This window comes from Dermacentor variabilis, chromosome 9 (genome assembly GCF_050947875.1).
Source record: "Dermacentor variabilis isolate Ectoservices chromosome 9, ASM5094787v1, whole genome shotgun sequence".
NCBI classification, from domain to species: Eukaryota; Metazoa; Arthropoda; class Arachnida; order Ixodida; family Ixodidae; genus Dermacentor; species Dermacentor variabilis.
In genome coordinates this window covers 129,755,682-129,770,933 of record NC_134576.1, presented here as the reverse complement: position 1 = coordinate 129,770,933, position 15,252 = coordinate 129,755,682, and the positions used below count along the sequence as shown (strand labels likewise).

The window sequence follows — 15,252 nt, the reverse complement described above, 5'->3', positions numbered from 1 at the left end:
TTATTCTCATAAAAATTTATGAAATGTTAGTAATAGTGTAGAGTAAGCCCAAATTCGTAAACTCTATTAAAAATCCGGGAGCATTGGCAGGTATGTTGTTATGTAATATGGGATAGACAATATGTACACAATAAATAATTAAATAATTAGTATAATCAAGAATGCTTGGCTGCTGTGCAAAGTGGCACCAATTCAGCACAATTACACAACACAAAATGCAAGAGTCTGCCTACTGCTTGGGCCATTCAGTTGAGACTCCTGGCCAGTTTGAACTTGGATCCAATACTATGTCAGGTATGTCGGCCAACAGTAACATCCTCTGCCATTCACTTTACAACCACTTAGTATGTTCTGGTTTTTGAACATGCTGTCCTTCCTGGGCAGCAATGCAGACATATGGTCGAGTAAGCTTTGAGATGTATACATCAAGTACAGGCATGATTATGCTGTCGAGAAAGGATTGAATGCCCAAAAGTGGAGGCGTGACACAAGTTAACAGACAATGGAGTGAAGTTGAAGAAGCTCTTGGGAACTCTTCTTTGGAGTGCTCCGTGCTTACCTCAAGTTGCTGCCAGTCGATGTTGGGATCCTGCTTGACCATTTTCACCACCACTCTTTTGGCTTTCTGAACCAGACTGGTGCACTCGGCTACCACAGGCGCGTACAGCTCACACTGCCACTGACGGCCATCTGCAAGAGAATGCGCGCTTAGGAAGACTACGGACACACTTTTTCATAGTTGCGGGATGTCCACCACATGTTTCTTATGCATAAAGGAATGATGCTTAGCAAAAGTGAAGGTTGAGAAATACTTATAGGAATTTTAATTTGGTATTAAAGTCTGGTCTTGAAATACCAGTCTGGTGTCATTGACGTTATGACCACAGTTTCATGCAATTAGCTAGAGGTACCTGTGGTGTTAGTGTCTACGGAAGTTGGGGGTTCAGCTGGCATGGGAACGATGGTTAGTACACGAATTTATCTAAACTTCATCCTTGTGGCTTTAAACAGCTTCGACACTTTGGAAACTTAACTTCAAGAAAGTACTGCATTAATAATTAAGTAAACATTATTAAAATTGTCCGATGGCAGAAATGGAACACATGATTTCTAGCACAGAAGCCCGATAGTGAAACCATTACGCCACGTACGCACGAACAAGCAGAAGCACTGCAATTAGCAGCGATTATGCGTGTTCGCCGAGTATTATTGACTTTTGTATTTAAAGAAAGGATCGAGTACTTAGAAATTAGGCCAATGAAGACAGATGAAACATAATAAACGAAGAGACAAGAATGTCTAAAGCCACAAGCACTAAGACAAGTCAAATCAATGTGCTCACCATCATTCCTGTGGTGGTTGAATGCTCACAGCGCCAGAGTTCCCTCTAGTAATTGTTGTAGTAAACTCTATAATTATGATGACATGCGAACCAAATTTGCTGATGCTGTGTTGCGATAAGGCCAAGCATGATAGTGTTACTGATAAAAAGATAAACAAAAATGCTGCGTGTTTTTCAAGGCTGCGCTCATGTGTGACAGCCGCAGCAATCATAGGCATTGAACTAGCCAATGCTGCATCTACCCCCAGGGTACTGAACTGGTTTGTAGAAAGAAGGACCACAGCAAAGTATTTTAAACGCTGTGATGCTTGCAAGTAATTTTTCTAACGTTTGGACCTTCATATAATTAATATAAAAAAGACAAGTTGAAGAATCCATTCCAGTGCTCCTTTAAGGCTGCTGCTATCAAACGAAGAAGGGCGCAAACTTCTGGAGTAGTGAAGCAATGGGCATGGGCACATGTACATTATGGATGAAAGAAGGTTATGCCATTGAGAAGCTGTAGAGTGATAATATTCTTCTGAAATTTATTTTAGATTATACGAGGTACAAGAACAGTTCTTTCTTCGACTGTGAGGCTTTCTTACTAAGAGACATGTATGGATTTCCTTTGTAGCCTCATGGTACAATTCGGGTGAATGCCAATTTTTACCTATCATGCACTTTCCTTCAACTTGCGGGCTGCTGCAGAACTGATTTGCCAAGTTCAATCTCCTTGTGGCTCGAGTGGTCGATTAATTCGCCCTCGGTCTGCGATCAACTAGCCTCCAGGTTAGCTCAGATGGTAGTGCGACCGCCCCAGAAAGATGTTGGTCCCGGGTTCGAGTCTCGGAGCCGGATGAATTTTTCTTCAACTGCGAGGCTTTCTTTCTGAGAAAACTGTATGAGTTTCCTTAGTAGCTTCATGCTACAATTCGGGTGGGTGCCAATTCTTTTTCTTCCATGTACTTTCCTCCACCTTGCGGGCTCCCGCAGAACTGATTTGCCAAGAACAGTTCCGAGAGCTAAAATGCTTATTCTGAACAAATACGTTAGCGTCCCAACGAATAATGTGCCGAAGCCTACATTATCACTAGCACTATCATTTCAGCAATGTTAATAATTACTTATGCCGTCAACTGCTAAAGCGAGAAATCGCTGAAAATCTTAAAATTCAAGGGCACTAATGGTCATCAGGTTTACATCACTAACTCAGCAATAAAAGATATCACAATTCTGCAAGCACGCAGAAATGAAGTGGCATAGTAAAGCTGCAATTGGGGCCAGTTAGTTTTACATTGTTTCGGATAAATGCACCATTTCATACCAGTGTCACACAGCCACTCTCAATTGCAATCATGCCTGACCTGGATCAAAATTCTCAATGATGATTGGTTCTCTCCCACAGCTTGCACAAAGGAGCCAATTGCATGCAAGAAATTCGATCGCAATCAAGCTTGGTCACGAACGACAGTACGCTGTGTAAGAGCTGTATTACACAAAACTAAGAACGGGTTCGAAAATGGGACAGGACGCATGCTGCACACTTTGTGCATTGTGTCCCGTCTCATTTTGAAGTCATTCTTGCTTTTGTGCAAAACACTTCATTCGTCCGAAACAAAATGATGTGGTGCACACCGCTCTGAAATAACACATGAATAATGTAATAATTTCACATAAGCTCACAATTGACACATTACCTTTGTCCATTTCAGACATGCCAACAGCTGCATTTTACATAATTGTGATACCTGCTTTTATGCTTCGATTTCCTTGGAATTTACCATCTTCGGTAATGTTTAAAAAGCAAAGCTTGTCGATTCAAGTCAAGGTTCTGCTCTTTACAGCCTGTGAAATTATCCTCCTCTCTCAAATGCAATCAAGTTAATAAAACCATGTTCGGTGGTTGTCTGATGGGAGCATTTCGGAGTTTCAAATGTATGTGAATGGCGAAATTAGAGATGGTCCTTGTAAAAACGTGCAAGCAGGAAGTGCGATAACCGCGGAAGTAACACTAAGAACTGCGCCTGCCTCATTTATTAATTCGCTCCAAAAGGCCACCCCACGCGACATCGCACAAAAGTCTTGTGTGTGAGAGAGAGAGAGAGGAAAAAGAAAAAAACTTTATTCAACAAGGCCCGCTGTCCGGGGCTCGAGAATGCGTGAAGTAAAACGCTGACTCACCAGGCAGTGTGACGGAACATTGGCAGTCCGTGCATTCGAGGCTCACTTGGTTGGAATCCACGGGAAAGCCAACATCCAACGTAGCGCTCACTTCAGCATGCGTCTGACTCCAGTCGTGTTTCAGGAGACCTTGAACAAGCCAAACATGCGCACATTTAGACTCCTGCACTTGGAAACGGGCTCCTGTAACTGTAGATAATGTCAACACATGGCCCGTTTGTTTTCAGTGCAACCGCGGGCTCTGGCCATTCATTCGCGAGAAGAAACGCGTGCGCCCACGTTGAAACGCCGCCTGCTGCACTCGATACGAAGGGTAGTTGCAAGATACAGCTGTTGAGCTAGTAGAAGCCGTATGTCAACAAAAAGCACGTTTACGTCACGGCGGACTCGGCACAAAGAAAGGTGCACTTTACTAGACTCCCGGAGAGGTTGTACTACGGCGCAACCAGATAGAAAACTCACGCTTCTTCTCGGCTCGACTGTCGACTTCCTTGCCGGAGTTTTCTTTTTCCTTTCGCCGCTTGTTCTCAAGTCGCTTCGCTTCCATGTTGCATCGAATCCGCTTGAGACGCCTGCGCGACGTTGTTCGAACGCACCGACTGCTGCAGTTATTATCTCTCGGCCAAACTTTAAGAGGAAAAAAAATCTAATCTATGTGCAAATACGTGACCCGTAAATCGACGGAGTCGGCCAGAGGCTGGCTCATTTGTTCGACTAATGATCGGAGGTCCAGAAGATTCTCGAATAAATCACAAGAAGGCAATTTTTTTTTTTTTAGCTTGCTTTCGTTAGACACAACACCATGCACAACGCCGACGAACGACCATATGATTCTGTACTAGTCTATCGTAGAGTGAGCGAAACTCGGCGGCAGGTGGTGATGATGATGGTGAAAGCATAAGCAGAGACGGCCTCCGAGAGCCTGACTATTGTCTAAGCAGTCGTGGGCATGGCCGTGGGTCCAAAATAACGTTCACGATCTAGCAAACCAGCTCGAGTCGTTCTAACACAGGACGAAGAGAGGCTGCCGATCGTATTTCAGCTTTAGAAGGCAGGAACACTATCGGTTCGTTGCGATTTCACGCGTCTCTCGATGAAACGTGCACCCGGACACAGGAAGATGTTAGCATCGTTCGCGTCCCACATCCACCCGCGCGTAGTTTCTACGGGTGCGCGGACTGCTGTGATAACCTTTGGTGAGAACTGCAGGAGATAGGTCTATTCCACATCGGAAACACAAAGTGTGCCCCACGTGCTTGTAGTTGACTGTTTATCGTTGACTTGGGCATCTTCGAAAGGACCTCGTTTCAACTCGTGTGACGATACCAGTACCGATCGCAGAAAAGCGACCACAAGCCGAGATGCATGGACCGCCACTTTTATGTTTACTCCACAAGAAACTGATTTATTCATTTCTAAAGGGCATGTGGAATTCTACGATGAATACCCAAAAGCGCATGAGGTTCCTGGAGCGTGTCTGTCTATGAGTTTCATTTACAGGGGCATTCGAAAGCGTGCTTTTGTCAGTGCAGATCTAACTCAATGCAGATCAAGCCTCACGATCACTTCCAAGCTCGCTCACGCATGTTCGGGTACATCGATCGACTTCAATGAGAATCGGAACTGACCATGTGACCACAGCGCACACTCCACGCTCTGCAGAGAATATCAGGGTCACCTCGGGCCAAATTTATTATTGTACTTATTGCTGATTGGTTATCAGGGCCTCGGGGCAAAGAACTTCTGCGCGCAAAATACGTTCCCGCGACTTGCAAGTCAATAAATGAATACAAATACGATCAAATACGATCGGTTTCACTCACTCAAGACCCTCAAGACAAAAGCAATGTGTTCACGTGATCGATTGTGAGCCAATGGTGGGGAGGGTTTAATGCACGTCCAATGAAACCGCCTCTTTCATTACGTCTCTGACCGGCACAAGATGGCGGACGCAGGTACCCAAACAGCTAACATGTGCCGAAATCGCTTGTTTCTTTGCTTTATTTACATAATCTATTTACAGACGACGGTATTGTAGGGCCTCCCAAAGAGCCTGCCAGCTTTTCCTCTCTCTTACACATAAATATTTTTTGTCTACTAATTGCGAAGTCACTTTCGAGCGCGCTCGCCAGTTCGTACGTAGTAGCAACGATTTCATATTTTCCCAGACTCATTGCGAAGCTGCTGCTGTTCCCTTACGTGAACCGCAGCTGTCAAACAACGGCGCACTTTTTTTTTTGCCTTCCACGTCGCCGCGCCGTGCGGCGCGTTCTTTCTTGTAGACGTAAAAGCTGGCCGCAGCTGCTCGAAAATCCAGCGATCGCTGCTCGCCTAGTAACCAGCGCTTGCCACGATTTCCAGCAACAACGGCGAAGAAAACGGGCAAATCCAAGGGCCGCGGGCGCGGTCGCAAGAGCGCGCGCGGCCGCAAAGCCTCGTCCACTGCTGGCAAAAAGACCACCGCCGCCATCGAAGAGGAGGAAGAACTCGAGCACAATCTGTCGGCCGCCGAAGACGACGTCGAGAACAACGCAAAAGGCGAGCCCTCCCGGTGCACCAGTATGTTCATCGCTGTCTCATCACCGATCATTCGCGTACTCCGCGCACGAAATGTGTCGGGCCCGAGTGTCGCTCACTTCTCGAGCGTTGTGCGCGTCGTGTTCGTGGTCTGGCGCGTGCTGCTCGTGCCGCTCTTGCGCGCGCCACGGAGCCTCTTCGGTACGAGCAGACGCATTGGTGTTTTAAACGTGCACGCGCTTTCAGCTCTGCCCCCTTTTCTTCTTCTGTGCATCACGCGTGAATGTCGAACGCCGCGTAGTTACGGCGATCTTGCTCGCTTTGAACGGGCCGGCCCGCGCTATGAAGTGTTGTGCTGTAAACGCGTGCCGCGTTGGCTCCAGGGACCGCAGCAGGTATTGACGGCCTACGATGTACTTGTACCGCACGCCGCCGCCGCGCAGGTTCTTGTTTCGCGAGAGTTCGGCGTCCAGAGGTCAAACTCGCGATGTTTACCAGTTCGCCACCGCGAGCCCGAACAGGCACCTCATTAGCGGGCTGCCGAACGGCGACGCGACTAGAACGAGTTCGATACTTGCCCGTTACCACCACGGTACGAGCGCCGCGAGTGCTCCCGATCCTTTCAAGCGATTGCGAAACTGCTTTGGCGTGATCATAAACCGACCGCATCGCAGGGGTGAGTGAGGTTGGGTTGGGCATCAGTCATAGCATGCCCATTTTGTACGTTGTGCTCGAAAAAATATGTGTCATTGTGCTGTTTGTTGCATGAGACATGGGTCTTCCCTGAACACTCTTGCAGAGTTTGAGGAGGAAGATGAGGAGCGAAGCCTGTTGGCCGACACGATTGAGCCCCCAACGTTCTCACCGTTGGGTCGAACGGGGCCACCGGAGCCATTGCACCAGAACAAGAAGCTCAGATGGGACCACAAGGTGCGGGAAATGAATTTTTGAGAAAAGCCATAAGGAGTGAAATGCTGATGCCCGCGTTGGTGAACTTGCAATGTGCTGAAGGTCCTGAATCGGCCTTATATTTTTGTGGATGCAAAGAGTTCTTGCATGAAGCTCCTGGCACCAAGTGTGTGCTGGTCTAAATGCGTGGGGAAGTGAAACCATGGAAAGGTGGTGTGCCTGCCTGCCTGCTCGCACTGGTGGAACACAAAATGCACACCCATAATTATGGGGTTTAACACCCATCAGCAGAGCACAGGTTATGAGAGATGCCATTGCGGTGTGCTCAGCGTAATTTCAGCTAGCTAGGATTATTTAATGTGTACCTAAATCTAACTACAACAGCATTTTTGCTTCCAGGTTCCATAGCAAAGAATCATGCCTTCGACCCCCGTGCTTGCAGGCGACATGCCAAAGCCCTGAACCACCGCAGCCGATCGCTTTGTTAAACAGTATCAGGTCGCAGTTTATGTAGCCTGTCGTGAAGTGCTAAGGTTAATGTTCTTGTTGGAGTGAACTTTCTTGCATATAATGTTGCGATTTATCCTTTAGTATGAGGTTGCGCGTTCATGCCCTGTCCACCACATGTAGTTGATAGCATCTCTCTATACCTTGTGTAAGGGATCACTGTGCCTTTCGTGCTCATTGCCTCGGTTCTGTTGCAGGTGAATCTAATTGGTGAGAAGCTCATCAACCCAATGATCCACTGCTGTGACAAATGCACCCTGCCCATTTTGACTTACGGTCGGATGGTAAGCGATTTCAGAGCAGTAACTCTTCCGTGAGTGCGAAATAGCAGGAGCACTTGTCTTACAGAGGAAGGAAATAAAGCAGATGACGCATCATGTGACAACATTGAATGCAACCAGTCATGTGAAAGTCGTGTAGCATGTCAAAATTGAAGGCAGCCAATGTCGGCTCACCATGTGATTGTTTAATGTTCACCATGTGATGAATGGCAATTAATGCGAGTGCAATGCCGCACCTACATGTTTTGATGAGAACAATGAGCATACTTTGTCACCGGAAGAACAGTTACACAAGCATACCATGAAAAGACATCTGCATGTGCTTGGAAGAAAATTCAGTTAGTCTTACAGTTAGCAATTGTTTCACATTTCCTTGTGTACTTGAAGCAAAAAAAAATCATTCATGCCAGTGCAATGCAAACCTGCAGCCAATACCAGATGAACTTACAGCACTTCCCTTCTCTTTCAGATACCGTGTAAACATGTGTTTTGCTATGACTGTGCTAAAAAGGCTGACAAGACGTGTTACAGGTACGTCAGTTTCCAAGCTAGTGTGCGTGACTGCCCACATTACCAGGTCACGCAGCAGGTAATGTGGCTTCTACATACAGTGTTTGTTTGTTTGCCATGCCAAAAGATGGTGAGCTGCCCTTCAGAGCCCATTGGCTATTGTTCATCTACAGGTGCAACGACAAAGTTCAGCGCCTCGAGCAGAGCAACCTTGGGACAGTGTTCATGTGTACCTATGGTGGGAGTCGCCAGGGCAAGGATTCTTGTCGACGGACATACCTTAGCCAACGGGACCTGCAGGTGATTGCTTGTTTGCCGAGTTGGCATAAAGTTTGTTGCCTGATCTTCCTTTTCACTGCTTCATAATGTGTACCACGTTTACTCCATTCTGACACATGCTTCAGTGGAAAAATTCACTAGGACATGATGTGCACAATTAGCTTCTTTGGGCCTGACCTCAACAATTTATGGTTATGTGTTGCCTTACTTTCACACATGAAAGCAGGGTTGTACTTAATCTTGTCATTATTGGGTTTCATCAGTTCTGTATGGTTAAGTACAGTAGCTAATGTTAAATTATACTTACTTGTTTCGAAATGACGCTCTGGCACGAATGCCGAGCAACTGAAGTGGTTAACATCTGCTTGAGCTGTCAGGAAATAACTTTTATCAAGTTCTGCGTGAATAGCCTGCTTAGATGAATTGCAGCTATCGTGCAGTGATGTGTAACAGATAATGAGTGACACTGGTAAACTGCAGGTTGCGCTATGGTAAGCTCTACCTATAACCACAAGCTAGATTATGTGGCTCTTACACTGTGGTGGGCCGCTCACTCTCAGATTGGCTGTAAGGCAGCGTGAATTGCATTAGTGCTGCTCCGGTCGGTCAGCTGTAGTGCCGTTATGGTGTAACTGCAGGCCCACATCACCCATCGCCACCTCAAGGGCGCAGCCTCGGCAGCAGCTGTCGCTGCAGCGGCCTCACAGTCGTCTGCGTTGTCGCACGGCCTGCCCTCTCAGCAGCAGCAGCAGCAGATGGCAGCAATGGTGGCGAGCCACCCGCCGCCGCCGCAGCATCTCATGGTTCGCGACCCCCGGCAGCACCCGCCACCGGTGTCACAGCACCCGCCCCCGCCCCTCGAAGTGTCCCGCACCAGCGTCCTGCAGCAGCCACAGCAACAGCCTCAGCAGCAGGCACCACCCCCACCCCCCCAGAAGGCCCTGCCACCCGAGTACCGAGACATGCCGCCACCCGTGATGGCGAGCCAGCAGCCGCCACCGCAGCAGATGGTGGCACCGCCACCCCGGGCATACCAGAACCAGCAGAACCCCACCGTCAGCCGACCAAACCTCATCACCGTCCAGATTCAGGACGACAGCCACAAGAGGGCTGCTGCAGCAGCCGCGGTGGCTGCAGCGGCAAGCGCCGCAACAACAAACATGCCGCCTCCGCAGATGCCTCCCCCGCCACCGCAGTATGCCCCACAGCCACCGCACATGAGCCAACCACCCCCGCCTCAGCAGTCTTACCCGCCACCGCAGGCTCCTGCGGCTCCACCCATGGCCTACAATCCTTCGCAGCCTCCGTACACCCAAGGCCTGCCCCCGCCTGCCACGTACAATGCCTCGGCACCACCACCTCCGCCACCCCCGGCTCGTCCGCTTCCGCCACAGTTTGTGCACCAGCCACCACCCCAATTTGCGCACCCGCCGCCCCCGCAGCCACCACGATTCACAACGGCCATGTCTTACGAGGAGCAGAGCCACCCGCCCACATTTCACTGGAGCAACACAACCAGCATGCCACCTCCGAGGCCCTCGTCAGTCATGCCGCCTCGGCCCATCACCGGGCCACCACCTCCGTCGACACCTCCAGGAGCCATGATGCAGCAGCGGACATGTGCGGAGCCACAATTTCCTTACTACAGCCAGTGAGCACACACCAAGAGCTGTATGTCAGAGGTTTTCATTGATTCATGACGCCACTGCATATGTGAAGGGGAGCCACAGCTTCCTTGCTGGAGCCAGTGAGTGCGCATTAAAAGAGCTGTATCATTCTATGGTGCATGTTGCTCATTGGTGCCATTGTCTTGGTGAAAGCAGCGCTTTGCAGTACATTTTCTCTATTACACATGCAAGAACCTTTCTCTTAAAACGCATCGTAGTTCTTTCGTGAAGGACCTCAAATGCCGCCCTACACTTGGAAGGACATGCTGGAAATGACCATTGTAAGGGGCTTTGCGAACTTGAGTAACTTCTTTCAAAAGACTTCTGTTTTATGCTTCTAGTAGAACAATTGCAGACTTTGCCAAAGAATGTGACTTTCTCTTGGACGAGCGTGCTTTTCTTTCAAGTGAATTCTGACTTGTGCGAGGCTTAGGGCATGAAATTGCAGTGCATGGTAGCTGTATTAATAGAGATATGAAAGCCGGTGGGAGCATTCCGACACATTGAAGCGCCAGTGAGACAGAACAGTGGCTGTTGCATCCTGCACACACATGCACAAGAACGAATCTGTGATTCGAAAAGATGACCTGTTGCAAACAAAAACAAGGCAGTTCAAATCTGTTAATTTGTCTTCATCCTTTACCTCATTGCCATCTTGTGTATGACATAGTTGGAACTGTTGAAGGTTGTATTTGTCATCACGGTTTTATTTTTAAAATGGTGACAGTGTGTTTTATTTTTCCATGCACAAAGTTTCATTGTTGTCAAGCATTCACTGTTTGGGTGAGTTGTACATAGCATCCATAGACTGATGACGGACAAAAAGATGACGCACAAAGTTTTGTTGTAAAGCATTTGCTGTTTGGGTGGCTTGTACATAGTGCCCATAGACTGACGACGGACAAAAGACCACCTTGTGAACACAAACAAAAGTATCTATTGTTGTGACTTGACGATTGGTGCAAATTGAAACGCAAAGGTATGCTGTACGTTCGTGGCATGTGCACGCAAAGCCTGGGCATGGCTACATTTGGGACAATAACAGCGATATGGTGTGAACTTATGCAACTGGAGCTCTTAGATGATAGCATACGTTGTGTTGGAATGTGTGCAAGAACAGCTGCTAAAACAAAAGAACTTGGAAACGAAATGTGGTCTTTGCAGCTGCTCACAGCAGTCGGAAAATCCCATGCAACTCCGCAATGTAAATAGGAATTTGTGTGCTGTAAAAGAGTTAGCTGCAAGGAAAGATGTGTCGCTCCTTTTGGAACTTGCATGCTTTGAAATTCTTGTCCGTTCATGTGTGAAATGGTACACAGATACGCACTGTGAAGTCCACAACAGCTGAAGTTTTTTAATTTGGTCAGGGGCATTAAAGTACAGTCGGACCCACTTATAACAATATTCAAGTGCCATAAAAATTGCATTGTCATAACCAATAATTGTTATTGCTAGGTTGCATGAAAAAAATCAAAATAGGGGAATGGCAGAGCTGTTGTGAGAAAAGTGTAATGGTGGGGAGGCCAGTGCCCCTCCCCACCACCTTCCTCCATCTGGCTGCTGACTGTGTTAATTCATTTAACTGCTACTTGGGCACTCCTATCGCTTGTAACAAGCTGCGGCTGACTGCGTTAAAGGGCCCCTCACCAGTCCCCATTGCAAATTTTGGTTATATGCTGGAAGTTGTTACGTGTCCTCTAGGGAGCGTTCTGCCGCAAAATTTTTTCAAATCCGCTCGTTAATAGCCGATATAAATATTTCAGTGCTGCGAACCCATTATTTCAGTAGGCGAGCTCCGCTGCATAGTGAAGCTCTCTCCCCTCGCCCCATCTAGCCTCCGCAAGTGAAATTCCTTCCCTGTGCTCTCCCATGCTGGACCTCGAGGATCACGTGACACATACGTCACGGGCCCCGCCATCACCTTTTTTTTTTTCTCCTTGCTTTTTGTTTTTCGGCGATGCACACTTCTGCTGGCGGCGTTGTGTGCGAGCTGTTATCGTTTCGTGCAGCGCACGATTTTGCGCACTGTGCACAAGGACACATGACTAGTGGTGTAATTCAGTGCTACACGAATACTTGGGCAGAACAAGCGGATTGCAGAGCATGATCACGTGCGCTGGAACACGGATAAAAAATGGCACAGTTTCTGTACCTGCGCACATGACCGCATGACCGTGGAAACAAGCAGACGAAGCGGAAGTAGATCTCTCTTGCTTCGGTGGGAAGTAAAGCAAAAAACACGCAGACATTCCGTTTGTGTGTTTTATTATTTCTCTAAACTTGAATTCGTCAATTCAAGCCACAGATCACACAGATAGCAGATATCTTGCATAATTCTTGAAGTCGCGTGTCACCTCCAGCGATGTCACACTGCGGACATGACTACATAGGTGCAGGTACACGAGTACGTCATCCTCCGGCTTGGAGCGCAGCGGCCACGAGGAGGAAAAATGACGTTCGGTTTGAAATTTAAGATCTTTCCATGACGCGTAGCAATGTAATACTTTGCAGACACGACTGTTATGGCGCAATGTGTGCTCTGCGCTTGTCAGCTCAAAATGGTCAGACCTGGTGAGGTGCCCTTTAAAGAAATCACTGCTATAACAACTGCAAAGAGGGGTCGCGGGCGGCAAGCGCTATGCAAGCTCTGCCGAGGCATCGCTTTGGCAGCCCTAAAAGGGGCTTTTTAAAAAATGCGAGAAGGTTGCCGCGATAGCCTGTCAGCTTGAAAAATCCAGAAGAAATGCCGAGGCGAGATTGGCACAAGCATCTCGCCACATACTTCTCACTGGCTTGCAGAAAACCCCGTGTCCGTCAACCTTGCAGGCTTTGCACGAAGGTTGCCGAAAACCTTCAAGGCATCCAGGTGCTCCACGTAGTGCGGCGGGAAGTTCCTCACAGAAACAAAGCATTGGAGGGACTGAATCAACTTCCGGGCCTCCTGTGAGGACAACGTTGAGGCAGTCTGCCCTACCGGGTCATCGTTGCCATTGCTATCCGGTGCAGGCACGTTCGCGACGATTGCTTTGTCGGTTAGAAGCACCCAGTTTCCAAATCTATAGCCGTGGGCTTTCTTTTCACCGGCAACGTTGTGCATTGCTGATGATCGGTGGGGGGATCAGCCATTTTCCACTTTAGCGGCAAGTCAGACAAGGCTGAGAGATCACATGGCCAGGAACGATTTCGACGCAACCAACAAAGACGAACGCGAGCGATTAAGCTGGTTTGCAGAACTGCGCTGAGTAAGGAGCCAGCGAACAATCTTGGGAGCAGCGCAGTTGGCGTCGTCCATTCACGTTTTCAGACGGTGGTGTGGCGTAGAGCTATGGGCGAAGCCCATTCGTGTTCAGGGAGGTGGAAGGGCAATGGGAGAGGGGCACGTGGAGAAGGCTGGAAAACGAGTGCCCGGCGGTTGTTCGGGCAGCGGGTCATCATTCAGCGGCTAGAATTTCTCATTTCCTTTCTTTTCAAGGATTCCACATTTCACTACCCTTCAGCATGGACACCCAGGAGCCAGAATTCATAGTTATAACCGATAATGCGGCACCAGGGCATTGTAGTAAGTGGGTTATCTTTAGTTGACAGTGCAGCAGCTTCTCATTGTTGTAACTGATATACGGTTAAAACCGGCAGCATTTTAAGTGGGTTCGATTGTAGTGAAAATTTCAGATCAAATGAAATACGATTATAAGAGAAAAACAACTTTTGAATATGGAATCAATTGCCAAATATCTTCTCATTTCTAAACAAGGTGAATTTAAGGTTGCACAAAGTACATCTGGGGAAAAAGTATATATAAGCTTTTATTTACGTCATTTGATGCCTGTAATGATGTTCACACCAAAACTTTGGGTCAACAGAGGAACTTGTGAATGAGAAACTAAAAACATGACCAAACCTAGTGCACCATGATGATGACAGTAATAAAACGCAGGAACAGCAGATAACCAGCAGCACTACAGCACTGCACGTTGCTTTAATGTGATGCAAACATGGCGACATGTAGAAATAACAAATTGCATTGCCTAAATAAAATTTTAAAGAATTCCAGGTTTGCCTAAAGACAAGGCAAACCCACTGAATGACCAGAAATTATTGAGCGACGGTTAGCTACTGTTTTCGTTTACTCGGAAACTGGTGCCTTTTCCCAAGAACGATTATTTCCCTGCAGCAGAATTGTTGGAAACGGTCGCCCATTTGCATCTGAATTTCTCACGGTAGACTCCAGTACATGTTATTCCTTACACATTTGAACATAGTTATAACTCTGATATAACAAAGTAATTCTAGAATGTTTCTTGCTGGTTCAAGCATGTAACAAAAACGTGTACAACAGATATAGGATGTAATTGTATCTTCATGTTTATGTGATTTCGTTACAAGGTATATATTCGAACCGTAGTGAATTCGTGGTACTATTCGCTTCTTATTCGAATGTGAAAAATTTGCGCACCGCCTATTTTTATGCATCTGATACAAGCTCCATGCTATGAGCAAGGATAGGATCGCTCTACGTTCCAGACATGCATGGACTTGCCTTGTGGAAGCCAACCATATTTTCTGTTGTTTCGGTTTCGTGGAAACCTTGAGGGCAGTGCCGAGGTGAACAAAGTGGTCGAATAACAAAAGAGAAAAGACCATTCTGCACTGCTGAACGCTTTAACGAGAGCGCGTGGCAGAAATATCACGCTGTGGAAAAAACATTCGAATGGCTTTCCAGGGTAACTAAACGCACTCTATTTTTCTCGTCGACTCTTCCAGACATGCTTCTTCACCCAAAACAGTTTTTAGAAGCTTTTGATCTCTGTCGCTCACCACCACTGGTCCAATATGATGACCAAAACCAGCGCTTTCTTGAGTCTGTCAAACTTCCAAAGCACTTAACCGTTCATTTGCATGTTTTACTAATGAACCTGACCATAAAGCTAATCATGTTCATTATCAGTTTCATCAGAGGCATTAATTGAAGTGTTCTAAGAAACACAAAACACGTGCAGCGGAATCCTATGTCATCTGTTTCAGCAGTCATCGTCATTAGGAGTGGTGCCAGACGATCAAAAGGTGTGCAAGATTATTC

General features: G+C 47.4%; 2 protein-coding genes across 4 annotated transcripts in view; one reads left to right on the top strand and one right to left on the bottom strand.

Moving 5' to 3' along the window:
* LOC142557494 (ubiquitin carboxyl-terminal hydrolase 19-like) overlaps positions 1-4,420 on the bottom strand; it is a 37,954-nt gene extending 33,534 nt beyond the window's left edge. The window contains exons 1-3 of the mRNA XM_075669389.1: positions 3,968-4,420; positions 3,506-3,634; positions 560-690 (exon numbers count right to left, since the gene is read on the bottom strand). Coding sequence (XP_075525504.1) covers positions 560-690; positions 3,506-3,634; positions 3,968-4,052 — 345 coding nt within the window. The 5' untranslated portion in view covers positions 4,053-4,420. The remainder of the gene's footprint in view (positions 1-559; positions 691-3,505; positions 3,635-3,967) is intronic.
* A 963-nt stretch (positions 4,421-5,383) lies between these two features.
* Positions 5,384-10,288, top strand: LOC142557493 (uncharacterized). Of its 3 annotated transcripts, none has more exons than XM_075669388.1 (7): positions 5,384-5,460; positions 5,867-6,043; positions 6,822-6,952; positions 7,636-7,722; positions 8,189-8,250; positions 8,403-8,529; positions 9,147-10,288. In XM_075669388.1, exons 1-7 carry the CDS (start codon positions 5,448-5,450, stop codon positions 10,161-10,163), a joined length of 1,614 nt encoding a protein of 537 aa, XP_075525503.1. In that variant the 5' UTR covers positions 5,384-5,447; the 3' UTR covers positions 10,164-10,288. The 3 variants fall into 3 exon arrangements, with proteins under 3 accessions (XP_075525503.1, XP_075525502.1, XP_075525501.1); XM_075669387.1 differs by having other exon boundaries at positions 5,867-6,064; XM_075669386.1 differs by lacking the exons at positions 5,384-5,460; positions 5,867-6,043 and adding an exon at positions 6,424-6,698.
* The last annotated feature ends 4,964 nt before the right edge of the window (positions 10,289-15,252 follow it).

Coding starts and splice junctions, on each gene's coding strand:
- LOC142557493 (XM_075669386.1), top strand. CDS start 6,434: ATGTACTTGTACCGCACGCCGCCGCCGCGCAGGTTCTTGTTTCGCGAG. Junction 6,699..6,821: donor AAACCGACCGCATCGCAGGG/GTGAGTGAGGTT, acceptor ACACTCTTGCAG/AGTTTGAGGAGGAAGATGAG. Junction 8,251..8,402: donor GCTGACAAGACGTGTTACAG/GTACGTCAGTTT, acceptor GTTCATCTACAG/GTGCAACGACAAAGTTCAGC.